This window comes from Macrotis lagotis, chromosome 1, assembly GCF_037893015.1.
Source record: "Macrotis lagotis isolate mMagLag1 chromosome 1, bilby.v1.9.chrom.fasta, whole genome shotgun sequence".
Classification (NCBI taxonomy): Eukaryota; Metazoa; Chordata; class Mammalia; order Peramelemorphia; family Peramelidae; genus Macrotis; species Macrotis lagotis.
Window position 1 is genome coordinate 525,244,243 of NC_133658.1, and position 14,498 is coordinate 525,258,740.

The window sequence follows — 14,498 nt, forward strand, 5'->3', positions numbered from 1 at the left end:
GTGAAATCAAACAAGCCCCCCCCCATATGGTAGAAAAAGTAATTATAATGTAGTTATCAGAAGATATAAACTAAGGTTACCTAGCAGGAACAGTAATATGATCTATATTGGAGAGAAAATCCAATTCAATGAAATCTCAAATCCATCTGAATATTTGCTGTTGTAATGATTACTTTTAACTCTTATATAATAACTTAATCTAAAAAAATCTTACATAGATTGTAGAGAAAATATTATTTTTTCTGTTTTATGATGAGAAAAATCAAGACTTGAATGGTTGAAGTGACTTTCCCATGATCCCACAAGTAATGTGTGAAGACCAGGATAACAATTTAAGACTTTGGTGACTCCAAGTCCAATGTTCATTTCACCAAATAATGCTGCTACTTATATAACTTAAATACCCATTCATACTTGGATATTCTGTCAGTATTTTCCCATTAATCCTCCATGGAAAGTGAAATTGGAAGGAGGGATTCTATTGAACTCTCTGAGGTTTTCTTTTTATTTTGACCATAGTCAGATTCCAGCGTAAATACACTGACTCACTACTTGGAATTTCTCATTCTCAAAATGGAACCAGCTCATCTCCTTTTCTGATATCATATTCTTTAATGGTAATATGTTGTTGCCTGTTCATGCTTAACTTAAACATTATCCTTGAGGGGACCTGAAAATTTACTTTCTTTCATATCTGAAAAGTTTATGATAGGTTTCAAAAGGACCTTTCATCATTCTCCATGTGATTGAAATAAATTCTTGTATTATCAATAATATGAGACTAAGACTCATCATATCCTTTCTAAAATAATGATCACTCACACACATATAGCTGTGATATTCTGGATTCAACTTATACTAGCTCATAAGAGCTAACTATTAAGTTTTCAGTAAAAGCTTTGAAAATACTCCATCATTGGCATATGCAGGAAATTGGGTTTGAATTTTTAAGCTGTTGATTATCATTCTAAAACTAAGAAAATGATTGAGAAAATATTAATAAGGCAGAGTAATTACTGCACTTTAAAGTATGTCATGAGTTTATGTGTGTATTTATGTATATATTAATATATATTAATATACATATATATTCATATATATATGTATATTTTAGAGAGCTAGTTGTTAATTACCATAACATTTCTGCATACAAGTCTAAGTATGAAACTATATGCTCACATATACATGATCACTACATACACACACATTAGTTTATATGATCATTTTATTGTTAAACTGAATATTTATAGAAATAACTGGCTAACTTTCAAGAATGACTATAAACAAGATGCAACAAAAATATTTAATATTTCTACAAATTCATCTGAAATCTTTGTATTCTCTAACTGAAAATAATTTGCAAAAGCAACTCAAAGTTTAACATTTCCACTTTCTGTCTTATTGCAAAACTATTTTTATTAACTTATGTAAGAGAAAAAATGTTATGTAGAATCCAGTATATATACAAAATGGATGCAGATATTTTCTTCTAAATTGTCTCACTTCCAGATGTAATGTAGAAATTCAGAGAGGGGAAAGGAAAATAAGAAAGTTTGCAATACTTTAAAATGCTGGAAGTTGAAAAGTAGAGGAGATAGAATTAAAAATGTCTTTGACTGTGAGAATTTGATACAATACCCATCATGGTAAGTCTCTATCCATTTGAAGCCTAGAATATAAACCATTAAGAGTTAAATGTAGCCCAATAGTGTTGTTTGGATTTAGGAAGAGTGGTTATGTTAGAATATGACCATTCCTATGAGTGTAGCTCTCTACTCATGAAGTACGACTATGAAATCCCAAACCAATAATATATTTATGGCAAGAAGCATTATTTCTGACTTCTCAATAATTAAACATAAAGCATTCTCAAATGAGAGTAATTATTGGAAATTTTCAATATATCCACAGTGCCTCACCCAGTCCCCTGACCCTTTTACAGCAATTTTGTGTTTTTTGCAGGGGTCCCTGTCACAATGCATGATTTCCTAATGGGAAGATAACTATTTGTTTAAATGAATCGATTTGAGCAGAAAATCTAAAAAAAAATTGATCTGTAAAAAGTACTGCCTGTCTGTTACAGGAGAGTGATAGGTACAGAGTGAAGAGCCTTCTGGCGTACAAAATCTATTTGCAAAGATTTTCAGTATGCTAACAGGATTAGAGAAATTTATTTAGATTATTATAAAACCTAGCTACTTTCTCTTGCAGATGGATAGAGCCACCCTTTCCAAGTTCCTGCTTTCAGTTGAAGTTAGGGCTATAGTTTTCCTTTAGTCAAAATCTCCATTTTAGCCGACTGTTAAGAGGAGAAAGAGGGCAGTCATTAGACAAAGTAGGAAATGATACTGATAGAAGTGTCTTCTTGTTACCAAACTACTGTTTTAATTTTTTTCTGAAGGGGGGATGTTGGGAGGGGGCAATTCAGGGAAGTTTGCAGAAATCATAAGGACTAAGTTCACAAGGTTTATAAAATATTAAAAGTCAATGCACATACAGGTATGCAATACCAACTATTTGGTATTTGGGGAAGCAGATGAGTTTGAGATCAGATAACCTGAGCTGACTTGCTTATGTATTAAACCAATTACATGTCTACAGTAAGTTTGTACAGATATAAGACATCTTGGGAAGGGGAGGTGTTGGGGCAGCCCAGGTCAGTAATGGGCAATTCATTCCTTCTGAGTTAGTCTACCCTCGAATCTGGCTTTTTAGGGGTAGGGTCAAGCCCATGAGTGACCAGTTTGGGTGAAAAATCACTGAGTCTTATAGCCTAAATCTCTCTCTTTCACTTTTGTCTCAATACCTTGCTACTATAGCCTCTTTTTTCTAGATTTCTCTACATAACAATTGTTATCACTTGGAAAAAGTTATAATTTATTTCAGTGACAAAGGTTTTTTATGCAGGATAACTGAAAAATAGTTTAAAGAACCAAAAAAACTTGTTTGAATATCTGCCTTCTCAATCTTCACCATCTTCATGGAGTTCTCCAAAAAGGAAAGTTGCATTTTCTAGACCCCACACCTTATTGTAACACCAAAGTTATCCTATCTACATTAAGTGAAGACAGCTGTGACAATAATGGAGCACAATCCTCTCAAACATGCCTCTACCTTTCTCTCTAGCCTCCATTTATTTCATCGTCTCAGTCTCACTCATACAACTTTTATTGGAACCCAGAGGTATGAGTCTACTCATTTTCCTGAGAAGTGATAGTCTTAATGTTACCAGAGGCTCCCACAGACACTAAGGACATTATTTCTTAGATCAACTCACCCTTTATCTTTCATCTACATATAGTTGTTTGTATGATATTTCTCCTATTAGTTAAATTCCATCAAGGTTGGACTCTTATTTTTTTAACTTTTTTTCTATCCCCAGGTCTTAGTGGAGTATTTGGTACATAGTCAGTCCTTAATAAATATTTGTTGATTGACTTCTACAAGTATAAATAGTCTCCAATAATCTGCAATATAAAGAAATGCATGTTGGTACAATAATGTTAGAAATAACACTTCCAGTTATGAAATGATTTCCAAAATATTAATCACAGTTTAGTTAGATAAATAACAGAAGAATTTAAAAACAAACAAAAATCATTCAGGTGTGAGAAGTTAATATATTTATTCATATTTATTTGAATTAATTAATAGTAATTATTATACTGCTAAGTATTTTGACCCCATGGTGACCTTTCTCCTCCCTTTCTATTCTGATTTTCCAGGTGCTTCAAGAAGACTTAGAGCAAGAACAAGTTAGAGTCAATTCTCTCACTCACATGGTAGTGGTGGTAGATGAAACTAGTGGTGATAAAGCAACTGCCGACCTTGAGAAACAGTTACAGGTAATTGACATATCTTTAATAGATTAAAAAGCAATCTGAGAATTTAGAATTCAATATACAATATGCATATTATTGTATACATTTAGGTATATTTTGACTTAAATCTTATTCTTGGAAACAACAAATTATATGAAGACATATTTTGAATCACATTGGTCATACAGCTAAAGCACACTATCACAAAGTGCTACTATAATATTTACATTTTATGTCATTTATGACATATCACATAAAATTGCATATTCAATACAATAATTTATTAGAAATAATTGATATGAAATGGCATATGAGTACAGAGAAACAGATGGGTAGTTTTTTTATCAACAATAAAAAATCAGTAATCTGTGTAGACCAAATTATTCTTTTTTAAAGTTATACAAACAATATATTAATTAATTATTTCATTGAAAATGTGATTCATTTTGTCTTATAAATTTTTTGATATTCTATAAATATAGCAAATCCCATCAAATTAGATTTAAATGACTTTATCAACTTTAAGCTATTTGAAGTATATTGTTTCCTACAAGATTCATGACAAATTTTCTTGAAATCTTATCTTTACTTTTTAATTTGTGTGTGTGTGTGTGTGTGTGTGTGTGTGTGTGTGTGTGTGTGTGTAATATTAGGATATTATTTAAAAAATTCTGGTGAAATGCAATTCCTCAGTTAACTGACTGAGGCTAATAATCTCTCACAAACCTCTGTCTCTCCAGTATCTAAGGGATTAAGTTGGTGAGTGGGGAAAGGATGCAGCATATTATCTTCATTCATAGGTTTACAAAGCATGCATGTGTATATATATGTGTGTATGTATATATATATATATATATATATATATGTATATGTATATGTATATGCTGAAATGTTGGGATTTATATATCTGGAAGAACTGAAATAGAATTCCCCTGAAAATATGAAAAATGTAATTTTATTCTGTTTTATTCTAGCCAGTATGTTATCAGATTTTTAAGTTTTTTATTTCTTATAATGAAAATTATGGATTATTAGCAATTTCGAGGTTCATCCAGGAAATTCAGAAGTATGAGTTATAAACCATCTATTTCCCATATCTATGAATTTGCCCTGCTTAGAATATATTCTGTTCTTACCTTTCTGCTTAGAATCACTAATTTCTTTCGAGATTCTGCCTAACCACCCTCTTTCATAGATGATCTTTCCCTGTGCTCCTACCAACTGCTAATATTCTTCCTTTCAAAAACTTTCTAAAGCAGCTCATATTCATTTTTCATAAGTGTTTGTATGTGTGGACAAATTAGAGAGGTGGTCTAGGAGTCAGAAAGATGGGTTCAAGTCATACTTCTGATACATATTGACTGCATGACCCTCTAGCAGTCACCTAATCTCTCAGTAACCTGGATGCCTTCTGTACCTATAAGTACCAGATAAAGTGCTTATCTACATCAACAGAAATTTCTCATTAAGAGTTCTTTACCCTGATAAAATAGCAAGTTTGATTAAAAATATATAGAGAGATTTAGAGAGGGATCACAGCATAAACAAGAACCTACTAAATCAGAAAGAATATTCTAAAATAATCATGATATAAAGCTGAATTTGATATTACTTCCTAAATCTCACAGTTGCATATAAAGAGAAATGACAACATTCTTTTAGAATTCAGATAAAAGAATAAACTGCTAAAATTAATGCAACATATGGAATGTTGGTCAAAATGGAGCCCACTTCTTAGGGAAGAGATAGAACTAAAATTTATAAGAGAAAATTTGCCATTGCTGAAAGTGGTTGTGACCCGAGTCAGTTTCAGAGAATGAGCAAAAAGTCATTCTGATTAAAACGTGAGACCATCAAAAATAAATAAGCCATAGGCTGAACAGAAAGGGGGGAAAAAGGAGCTGTCTAGAGTTTGCTATCTAGAGCCAAGAAATCATCAGTCAAGAATTGCATACTATAAAAGAAAGTTGTAGATGTCAGCAAGATGGCATTTGGTCTCATCCTGCTTATCTGTGCAAAAAGATTATCTTCCTTTATGATCACAGCATGCTGGTGTTGAAGAAAATAAAATCACCAATGTGTTTTTCATTTTAGACACACATGTGCCTGAAGCAATTTTATTTAATTAATGTTCATCTAATATCCAATCCATTTCTTATTTGGAGACATTCCCCAAACTGTATAATTTGTCCATATTTTTGAATATTTCTCTCTCCCTGAAGTTGGCGTTAAACTTTATAAGGAGGTAGGTGGCACAGTAGATAGAGTATAGGACATGGTATCAAGAAGACTGAATTCAAATCCAGTCTCATTAATTTAGTAACTGTGTAACCTTGAGAAAGTCACTTAAATTCTGTCTCAGTTTCTTCATCTGTAGAATGGACATATTAACAATACAGCCATTCCGGGTTTGTTGTAAGGATTAAATGAGGCAATAATTGTTAACGTGCTTAGTACAGTTTGATACATAGTAAACACTAAAATAAATCATTATTTTACTGAAATGTCATAATATATTAAAATAGTTTTGAGTTTACATTCTAGAACAAAATGCATTACTTAGTACATTCTTTGACCATTGCCCTCAATGATTGCAAGGGTCTCTTCGTAGCAATCAGTGTCTTAGACTTTTTTGAATGAAAGAAGATGGTCACAGGGTCAGTTTTTCCAGCAGTAGAGAAAGAAATGTCTGTCCTTCAATCTACAATCACTTCCCCAAGTGAAGGATCTTCACAAGATTTGAGGTAATCATTAAAGGTTTGGTTTCAATGCTTAATTAATTTCTCTAAGAACGATCTTTGTCCTCCCTCCCCTCCCCACCAGCATTACCTGCTTTTGTCAGTAGACAAGTCTAGAAATGATATGGAACTTGAAAAATATTGTTTCTTATTATTTCCAGAAAAGCCGAAGAGGGATCCTTTAAGAATACTTCCACTTTTTCTATGTTCCCTCCTTGCTTCATTGAATACTCTTTGTCTTCTTAGATAGCTAAGTAATCAATATAACAACTGCTAGCACACAGTAGGGGTGAAATAAAAGCCTATTATCAATGGATAGTTTAAATAGCAATTAAATTCACAAGAATCTGGTTCTAAGGAAGACCATATATTATTTATACTGTGACATATACCGTATATTGTGCCCTGTCATCTTTTGTACAATTTTCATTGATCTGTAAATCAGAAATTAATTTCAACTGAAAACACATACATTAAAAATTCTTACTATCATGCAACTTTGAAGTATAAACAAATTTATAGATGATGGAAAGAAAAGGTAAATATGAAAAATAATAGCGATTAAACATTTTTGACGATTTGTATTTCCTGATACCTAAAACTAATCTGGAAATACAAAACATTGTTGCTAAATATTTAACATAACATAATTGATGAATCATTATCAGATTTTTTTGTATATCATTTTTGCTAGTTAAATAGATAGATAGAAGACAGAACACAGGAAAGAAAGCCTTTCTGTGATTTTATCTGGAAATCTCAAAAATATCTGAAGAAACTATAGGAAATACATTTTTTGTCACATGAGCACATTAATTAAAAAATACTATGTAAAATACTTAGGGTCAGCGGTGACAGGAAAAAAATTAGGAGAAAGGGAAACTCACTATCACGATATTAAGGCTATTCACTTTGGGAGAAAATAATCGGAAATGTTCAGTTGTTTCTTCCCAGCTCTTTACCTTCTACTTACCTAATAGACAAATTTATGAAAGGTGAGGGAAAAAACCAGCAGTAGTCTTTAAAACTGTTGTAAATATTTTGACCAAGGCAAGTGACAGAAATAGTGCCAGGAAATTACACAGGAGCAAATCATACGTAAGTGTGGAGTGTGTATGGGAACACGACAGATTTTCAAGTACAGACTCTTTAACAGTTTCCAGGAAACCAAGTGATAAAATTCATGATCTGCTAACTTGTGTGTGACTACTTTTTTCTCACATGGATTACAAGCCAGCCCCAACACATTGACCAGTCTTTCAGTTTGGCAGCAAGTTCTTATACCACTCTGATCCTCTATCACACTGTATGAAGGGCTTAGAAAAGCAAAATAAAGACCATCTGGTTTGCCTGTGGTGGAAGTTACTACATTAAACCTCTTTAAAATGTTACCACTAAGTATCGAGGTCAGGATTAATGGTAACTGATGGTGTTCCCAGTGAAAAATATATTCTTTATATGTTTGTTATTTTTTTTTAACCAATTCAAATCTGTTTAATTAGACTTTCTGAAGGAGTCATAGGTTCACTACCTGGCAGGATTTTGCCTTCCCCTGCAACATGATTTACACCTAGTTTTGTGTTTGTTTGTTTTGTTTTTTCATAAAAGATAATAAAATTTTCCTAGGAATTGGATTGACATAAGGAGCCACATCCTGCTATTCTCCAGTCATATTGATTTGACTTTCTGTTCTAATGTTATAAAAAGGACCTCACACTTTGAATTTTTCTTAGATTTGTGAAATGTCCCAAATCCCCGCCTCCCCACCATTCCTATTCCCTGTCCAGGTAATAAAAATTTCTTCTACAAGGAGAGGTGAGAGAGGACAGAGAGCAGAGAATCTACCACAATTAAGGGATTCAGTAACCTTATTGAATGTTCTTTCTCTGACAATGAATAAGAAAACCTCCACTTGTTAACTATTGCATCACATTTTTTATAATATATTTTAGCAAAAATAGTTTTCCTGCTTATCTCTTTTAATTAGGCCTATTTTTGCTTTTGCTTTGTCTGAGATCATGACTGCTACCCCTATTTTTTTTGTTCAACTGAAGCACATCAGATTCTGTTTCAGTCCTTTATTTTAATGCTAATACGTCTTTCTCTTTCACGCATCTCTTATGCACATTTGTTTTCTAATTGATTCTGCTATCCCCTTTCATTTTATAGGTAACTTCATCTCATTCTCACTCATAGTTATGAATTAAGGGATTTAATGGAAATTTCCAAATGGGGATCTCTTTCAGGAAGTGATCTGTCACCACCCCATTGCCTCATCTGCTATTAAAAAAACAGCTTTTCATAAAAAATTCAAAAATTCATAAAAAAATTCAACATGTTACCTCCCCATATCCTCTTCTCTTAGATCATCATTCTTTCTCACCCTTTCATTTTTGTGTGTGATCATTCCCACATATTCGAATCATATCCATGCCCTCTGTCTATGTAGACTATGTAGACTCCTTTTAATGACCCTAATAACAATAAATTCTTAGGAATTACAAATGTAATTTTCTCATATATGAATATAAACAGTTTAATTTTATTAAGTACCTTATGGTCACTCTTTCACATTTAACTTTTAAGGATTTTTTGTGAGGCTTATGTTTGAATGTCAAATTTTTAAAATTCAGTTCTGGTCTTCTCATCAGGAATGTTTGAAAATTCTCTATTTTATTAATTATTCATTTTTCCCTGAAGGATTTTTACTCAGTTTTTATGAGTGGGTTCTTCTTGGGAGTAATTCTATCTCCTTTGACTTGAGGAATATGTTTGTTTCTCTCTCTGGACACTTAAAGGAATTTCTCTGACCTGAGAAGGCAGGAATTTAATTGTAATATTTTTGGACATTTTCATTTGGGGATCTCTTTCAAGAGGGTATTTTTTTCAATTTCTATTTTAATCTCTGTATCAAAGATAGTAAACCACTTTGCCTTGATAATTTCTTGAAATACAATGGCTAGGCTCTTTTTCATTATGATTTTATGATAGTCCAATAATTTTTAAATTGAACTATTTTCCAAATAAGTTGTTTTTCTCACCTGATGTTTCATATTTTCTTTTTTCCTTTTCCTTTTTTATCTCTTTTGTTTTTTTGTTGTTCATTAATGCCTACTTCCCCCAATTTTTGAGTCCTTTTCATTAGTGAATTATTATACTTCTTTTTACCATTAGGCTAATTCCATTTTTAAGATATTTTTTCAATAATTTTTGTGCCTCTTTTATCAAAATGTTGATTCTCTTTTCACAGATTTCTGTATTATTCTAATTTATCCTCCCCTTCCTATTTTTTCCTCTACTATTCTTATCTTTTCTTTTAATGCTTACAATAATACATTTTGTGCTTTCATGTTTCCTTCTGAGTCTATGTCTTGTTCTTCTTCCCTACCACCATAGTAACTTGTTTATGGTCAAATTATATTTTTTTCATTATTTGCTGATTTTTCCAAACTGTTTCTTGATTTTGAACTTTATATTAAATTTGGGCTCTTCTCCCCATGCATGGAGAGGCCTATCCGAATTTTCAGACCTTTTTTATGACGCTCTTTTCAGAAATAGTTCTGCGAATTGGGCAAAAGACATCAAGCACTACCTGGTGAAGGCAGTACCAGAGCCATACACTCAGGTGGAGCTAGGCCTCAAATATCATTTGGACAGTTTTAACCCAGCCTAATATCTAGACAGGCTTGCCCTGAACCACAGTAGAAGGCTAGGCCAGACACTTCCAAAAATACAACCTGATCTTCACCCCTACTCAAGACCAAGCAGGAACTTCACATCATTCACAAGAAGAACAGAGTTTGACACAAATATATGCCCCAAACCCAGAAACTATATGAGTAAAGGGAAGAAAATATCAAACACAAAGAACAAATACCTTGAATTTTGAGATAACAAAGATGAAAACCCAAAAGAAAAACAAAATGTAACTCCACAAGTCCCAGTAAAATCTCACAAGAAAACAAATTGTCCTACCCTCAAGAACTATATATACTTAAAAGAAGTACTTAGAATGAAGTCAGAGATATGAAATTCAAAATGCAGGGGGGGGAGAGACGGACAAGAGTTAATGCTTTACGAGAAATGGTTGTAAATCTCATTCATGAAGGAAATGTGCTGGAAATTGGAATGGACAAAACAAATCAAAAATTCATATACTCTGTGACCATTTTTAAAGCTAATTTATCTAATCATGTCATAAGTCTAAAACAGAAGAACATAGGATTATAGGGTATAACTAGACTTTGAAGAACATAAGTTTAATCATAGATTTTAGAAACCATCTATTCTAGCAACTTCATATTACTTAAAATTTATTTTTACCATCAATCCTTAGGCAGAACTTTGTCTACATAGAATAAATGGATTCCAGAAGGTTCACATTATTGGCGGATGACTGATTGAGTTAAAAATGATTATTAATGTCTACAGAGTTTTCAGATTTAACCTATGGCCCAGATAAGACCAAGTCTGATCCTGAGGACTGAGTCAAAAGAGTTCATTTCTCATTTCTTTTGTTTTACATTCCTATCCAGAATTTATTCTGGGAAATCTTCAAGTATAGCTTATTTCTAGGTGTGTACCAATGTGGTTAATAGGATGCTCAGTTATATATATAAGGGATTTATCTATTAGGAAATTTATTAGGGAAACAAATGGGTATCAGATAGTGGAGAAGCTTTTTTGCCCCATCAAGAAAATATACAATATGCAAAGGAATTGGAAGAACACTTAAAGAGACAAAGGAACACATGATGCATTCAAGCTAGCACATAAGCTCCCCTCATCAGGGAGATGAATTACAAGTGTGCTACCCTGTTCCTCCTTATAAATCTTTCTCTTTCACAAGTACTAACAAAGTCCCTTTTAGTCATAATGCCAACATGGTTCACCCCACCCAATCAGGAGATATAGTCAAAAACAATTGTGTATATTTATTTATTTATATATACACACACATATAAATATATATATATATATGTATATATATATATATATTTATAGTGCTACAGAAGGCCATCTCCTTTTCAATTAGGTGTATACTTTCCAAATAATTCACTGTAATAATTAGGGATGAGGGGGTCCGACTCTTTTGCTCCCTCATGCTTTAATCCACTTAATCTGGAGGTCACATAATTGATACAATCATAACATTGCAGGATTATGTAATTTTGAGAATGAGAGAGAGAGAAAAAGACAGAGAGACAGAGAGACAGAGACAGAGACAAAGAGACAGGGAGAGACCAAGAGAGGGAGAGAGACAGAGACAGAGGCAGAATGAAAGTGATCTCAGAGGGAAAGGTATTATGTTTGAAATGAAATGGCTTTCTGAGGAAGATGGAATTGAACTGAATCTTGAAGGGAAACTAATAGGTAGAAATGAAGAGGGAGAGCGCTCTAAGTATCATAAAAGACAACAAAGGAATGATTATAGAGTGTGTGAATGGAAGGGGAAATTTTAAAAAGCAAGGAAATGTCTCAGTAATTATAAACATGCTTAACCATTGTCAATCACTACTTCAACCTCATCACTTCAACAAACTTATTAGAAAAAATGGCAAGTGATTTTTGATACTTATTCTGCATCAAGTATTGTGTTAGGAAAAGTGACCATTTTATTCATGAAATGTATGCATAAAGGAGAATCTATATGGCCATCAGCTTAATGGATCTTAACATACAGATTATTTTTATTTACCCACAGGAAAATTTGGATTTAAATATGATAAATATTTTTTCAGTGACTGTTACCTTATTTTTTCAGGGTATTAGTTAAACAAAGAAGTCAGTATAGCTAAATGGGATTCAGGATGTGGTATCTGAAAATCTACACACAAAAGTCACAATGAAGAGGGTCAATTAATAATAAGAAAAATGCTTTTTTATATCTAGTAAGTGAAGCCAAGGTGAGGGTTTGGTACCAGGCCAACCCAGTATGAAGAAACAAGGTCTAGAGTTGCATTTGGTAAGATGGGATGGGTGAATTTTAAGAATCAAGATCAGTCAGAAACAAAACTATGATCCAAAAAAACTCAGGGAAGGGATAGGGCAGGAAGAAAATAAGGTCAGGATAGGAAAACAGGAAATAATTTCTTAAACTCTGATAGAAGTCATCAGTTCCATATTACAAGTATCTGATTATTAATCTTCAGACAAGTGGTCCTTTTACTTTCCCTAATTTTCAGCACCTTGCTATGAAACAATAGATAAGTAATAAGTCATTACTTGCCAGACTAAAGCAAGGTATTGCTGGGGCTCTGTCTTTGTGATTGCAACAAGTCACCCTGTACATCGTCTAAGTTAGTGTTGTAAAATTCATCTCGATCCTGATAGACCATATATTGATTAGACTTTCCCATGATAGTATTTTTAAATGTATTTATTTATTCTTATTTTGTACAAATAATGTTTTTATACATTAATAAAATATTCTTGTTTAACAGTAAATATAATACCCCCCCTTCCCCAAAAAATATAGACCTGCATGAGCGATAAATAAAGGGGAGAGAAAAAAAATTAAAATTAAAACTAAAAAAATAATACTAATAATTTTAGGTATAGACAGTTGGCTCAGTGGATGGAGCACCAGCCCTGGAGCCAGGAGCACCTGAGCCCAAATCCAGCTCCATACACCCAACAATCACCCAGCTGTGTGATGCCATGCAAGCCACCCCAACCCCATTGCCCTGCAAAAACTTTAAAAAAAGAGAGACCCCAAATAAAACAAAATAGTAATAATAGTAGGGGCAGCTGGGTGGCACACAGAGCTCTGGCCCTTGAGCCAGGATTACCCGGGTCCAAATCTGGATTCAGATACCCAACAATCATCCAGCTATGTAGCCCCAGGTAGGCCACCCAGTCCCGTTTGCCCTGCACCCCCCCAAAAAATAATAATAATAATAAAGTGCTTCAGTCTTTGTTCCAACACCAACAACTCTGTCTCAGGTAGATCAGATCACATTCTTTATGGTAAGTCCATCACAAAAGTTACTTCCGTATTTTTCCATGGTTGGCATTGCTGATCGCAACTCCCTCCTTTCATACTTCTCCACTACCATGTACTATATTTTCTCTCTCCTTTCACTCTGACTCTGCTGTAGGGTAGCTGAGTGGCCCAGCAGACAGATCCCTGGCCCTGGGGCCAAGAGGCCCCAAGCCCACATACCTTCTTGCGATCAAAGGCAAAAAGTATTTCTCAGTGGTGTTCCTCTTTTTTCTCTGATGACTCATTTCTCCAGTCTGTGCCTGGTTTGGGGGTGCTTCCTGAGCTTTTGACTATTAGTGGGACACACTCCCCACAAGAGTCTTAGTGTGTGAGGCTCTTTCTTCCCTCCTGGTCTGTGAATGACCATAAGCGCACCCCTCTGCCACGGGGCTGCGGTGGTGGTGGTGGGGCCCTGATGTTCTATGGGGGGGCCTAGACTGTGATCAGGATCTGAATGTCATCAGAACCCCAGAGTCCTGTTCCAGGGACAAAGGACAGAGCTGGGCAGTCTCTCCATACTCCCCTCCCTAGGCTCAGCACTCATGCCCTGGGGGCTCCTGCTTACCTGCTCCACCTGCTTCCAGTTTCTGGATCTGGGCTGCTGTGATCATGCTGCTCTCTGTGTGCACTGAGGGCTGGGCTTCATGTGCTCACTCTGGAAGAGGTCCCCCAGCTGATCACCCAAGTTGTGCCTGGTGTTCCCCGTGGTGCAAGTCAGGAAACTGCCCCCACTGCTGTGAGCCATGGGTCCCAGTGCCCTGAGGCTGCCTTCGGGAGGCTGAAGTTACTTTGCTCTGGTGGGCCACCCCTCTGGTGGGCCACCCCTTGGACCCCATGAAGCCGAGCCTTTCTGCTCTTTTCCGGATTACCTTGGGTTGGAGAACTGCCTCACTGGGTCCCTCTGTGGATTTTGTCTTTCCAAAATGTAGTTAGTCCTTAGCTCATAAGTTTTAA

The 14,498-nt window shown here is 34.4% G+C and overlaps 1 protein-coding gene across 1 annotated transcript in view; it reads left to right on the plus strand.

Moving 5' to 3' along the window:
* The window catches only part of DMD (dystrophin), a 2,282,785-nt gene that overhangs the window by 688,717 nt on the left and 1,579,570 nt on the right, over positions 1-14,498 (plus strand). The window contains exon 14 of the mRNA XM_074220296.1: positions 3,726-3,845. Within this exon, the coding sequence (XP_074076397.1) occupies positions 3,726-3,845 (120 nt within the window). The remainder of the gene's footprint in view (positions 1-3,725; positions 3,846-14,498) is intronic.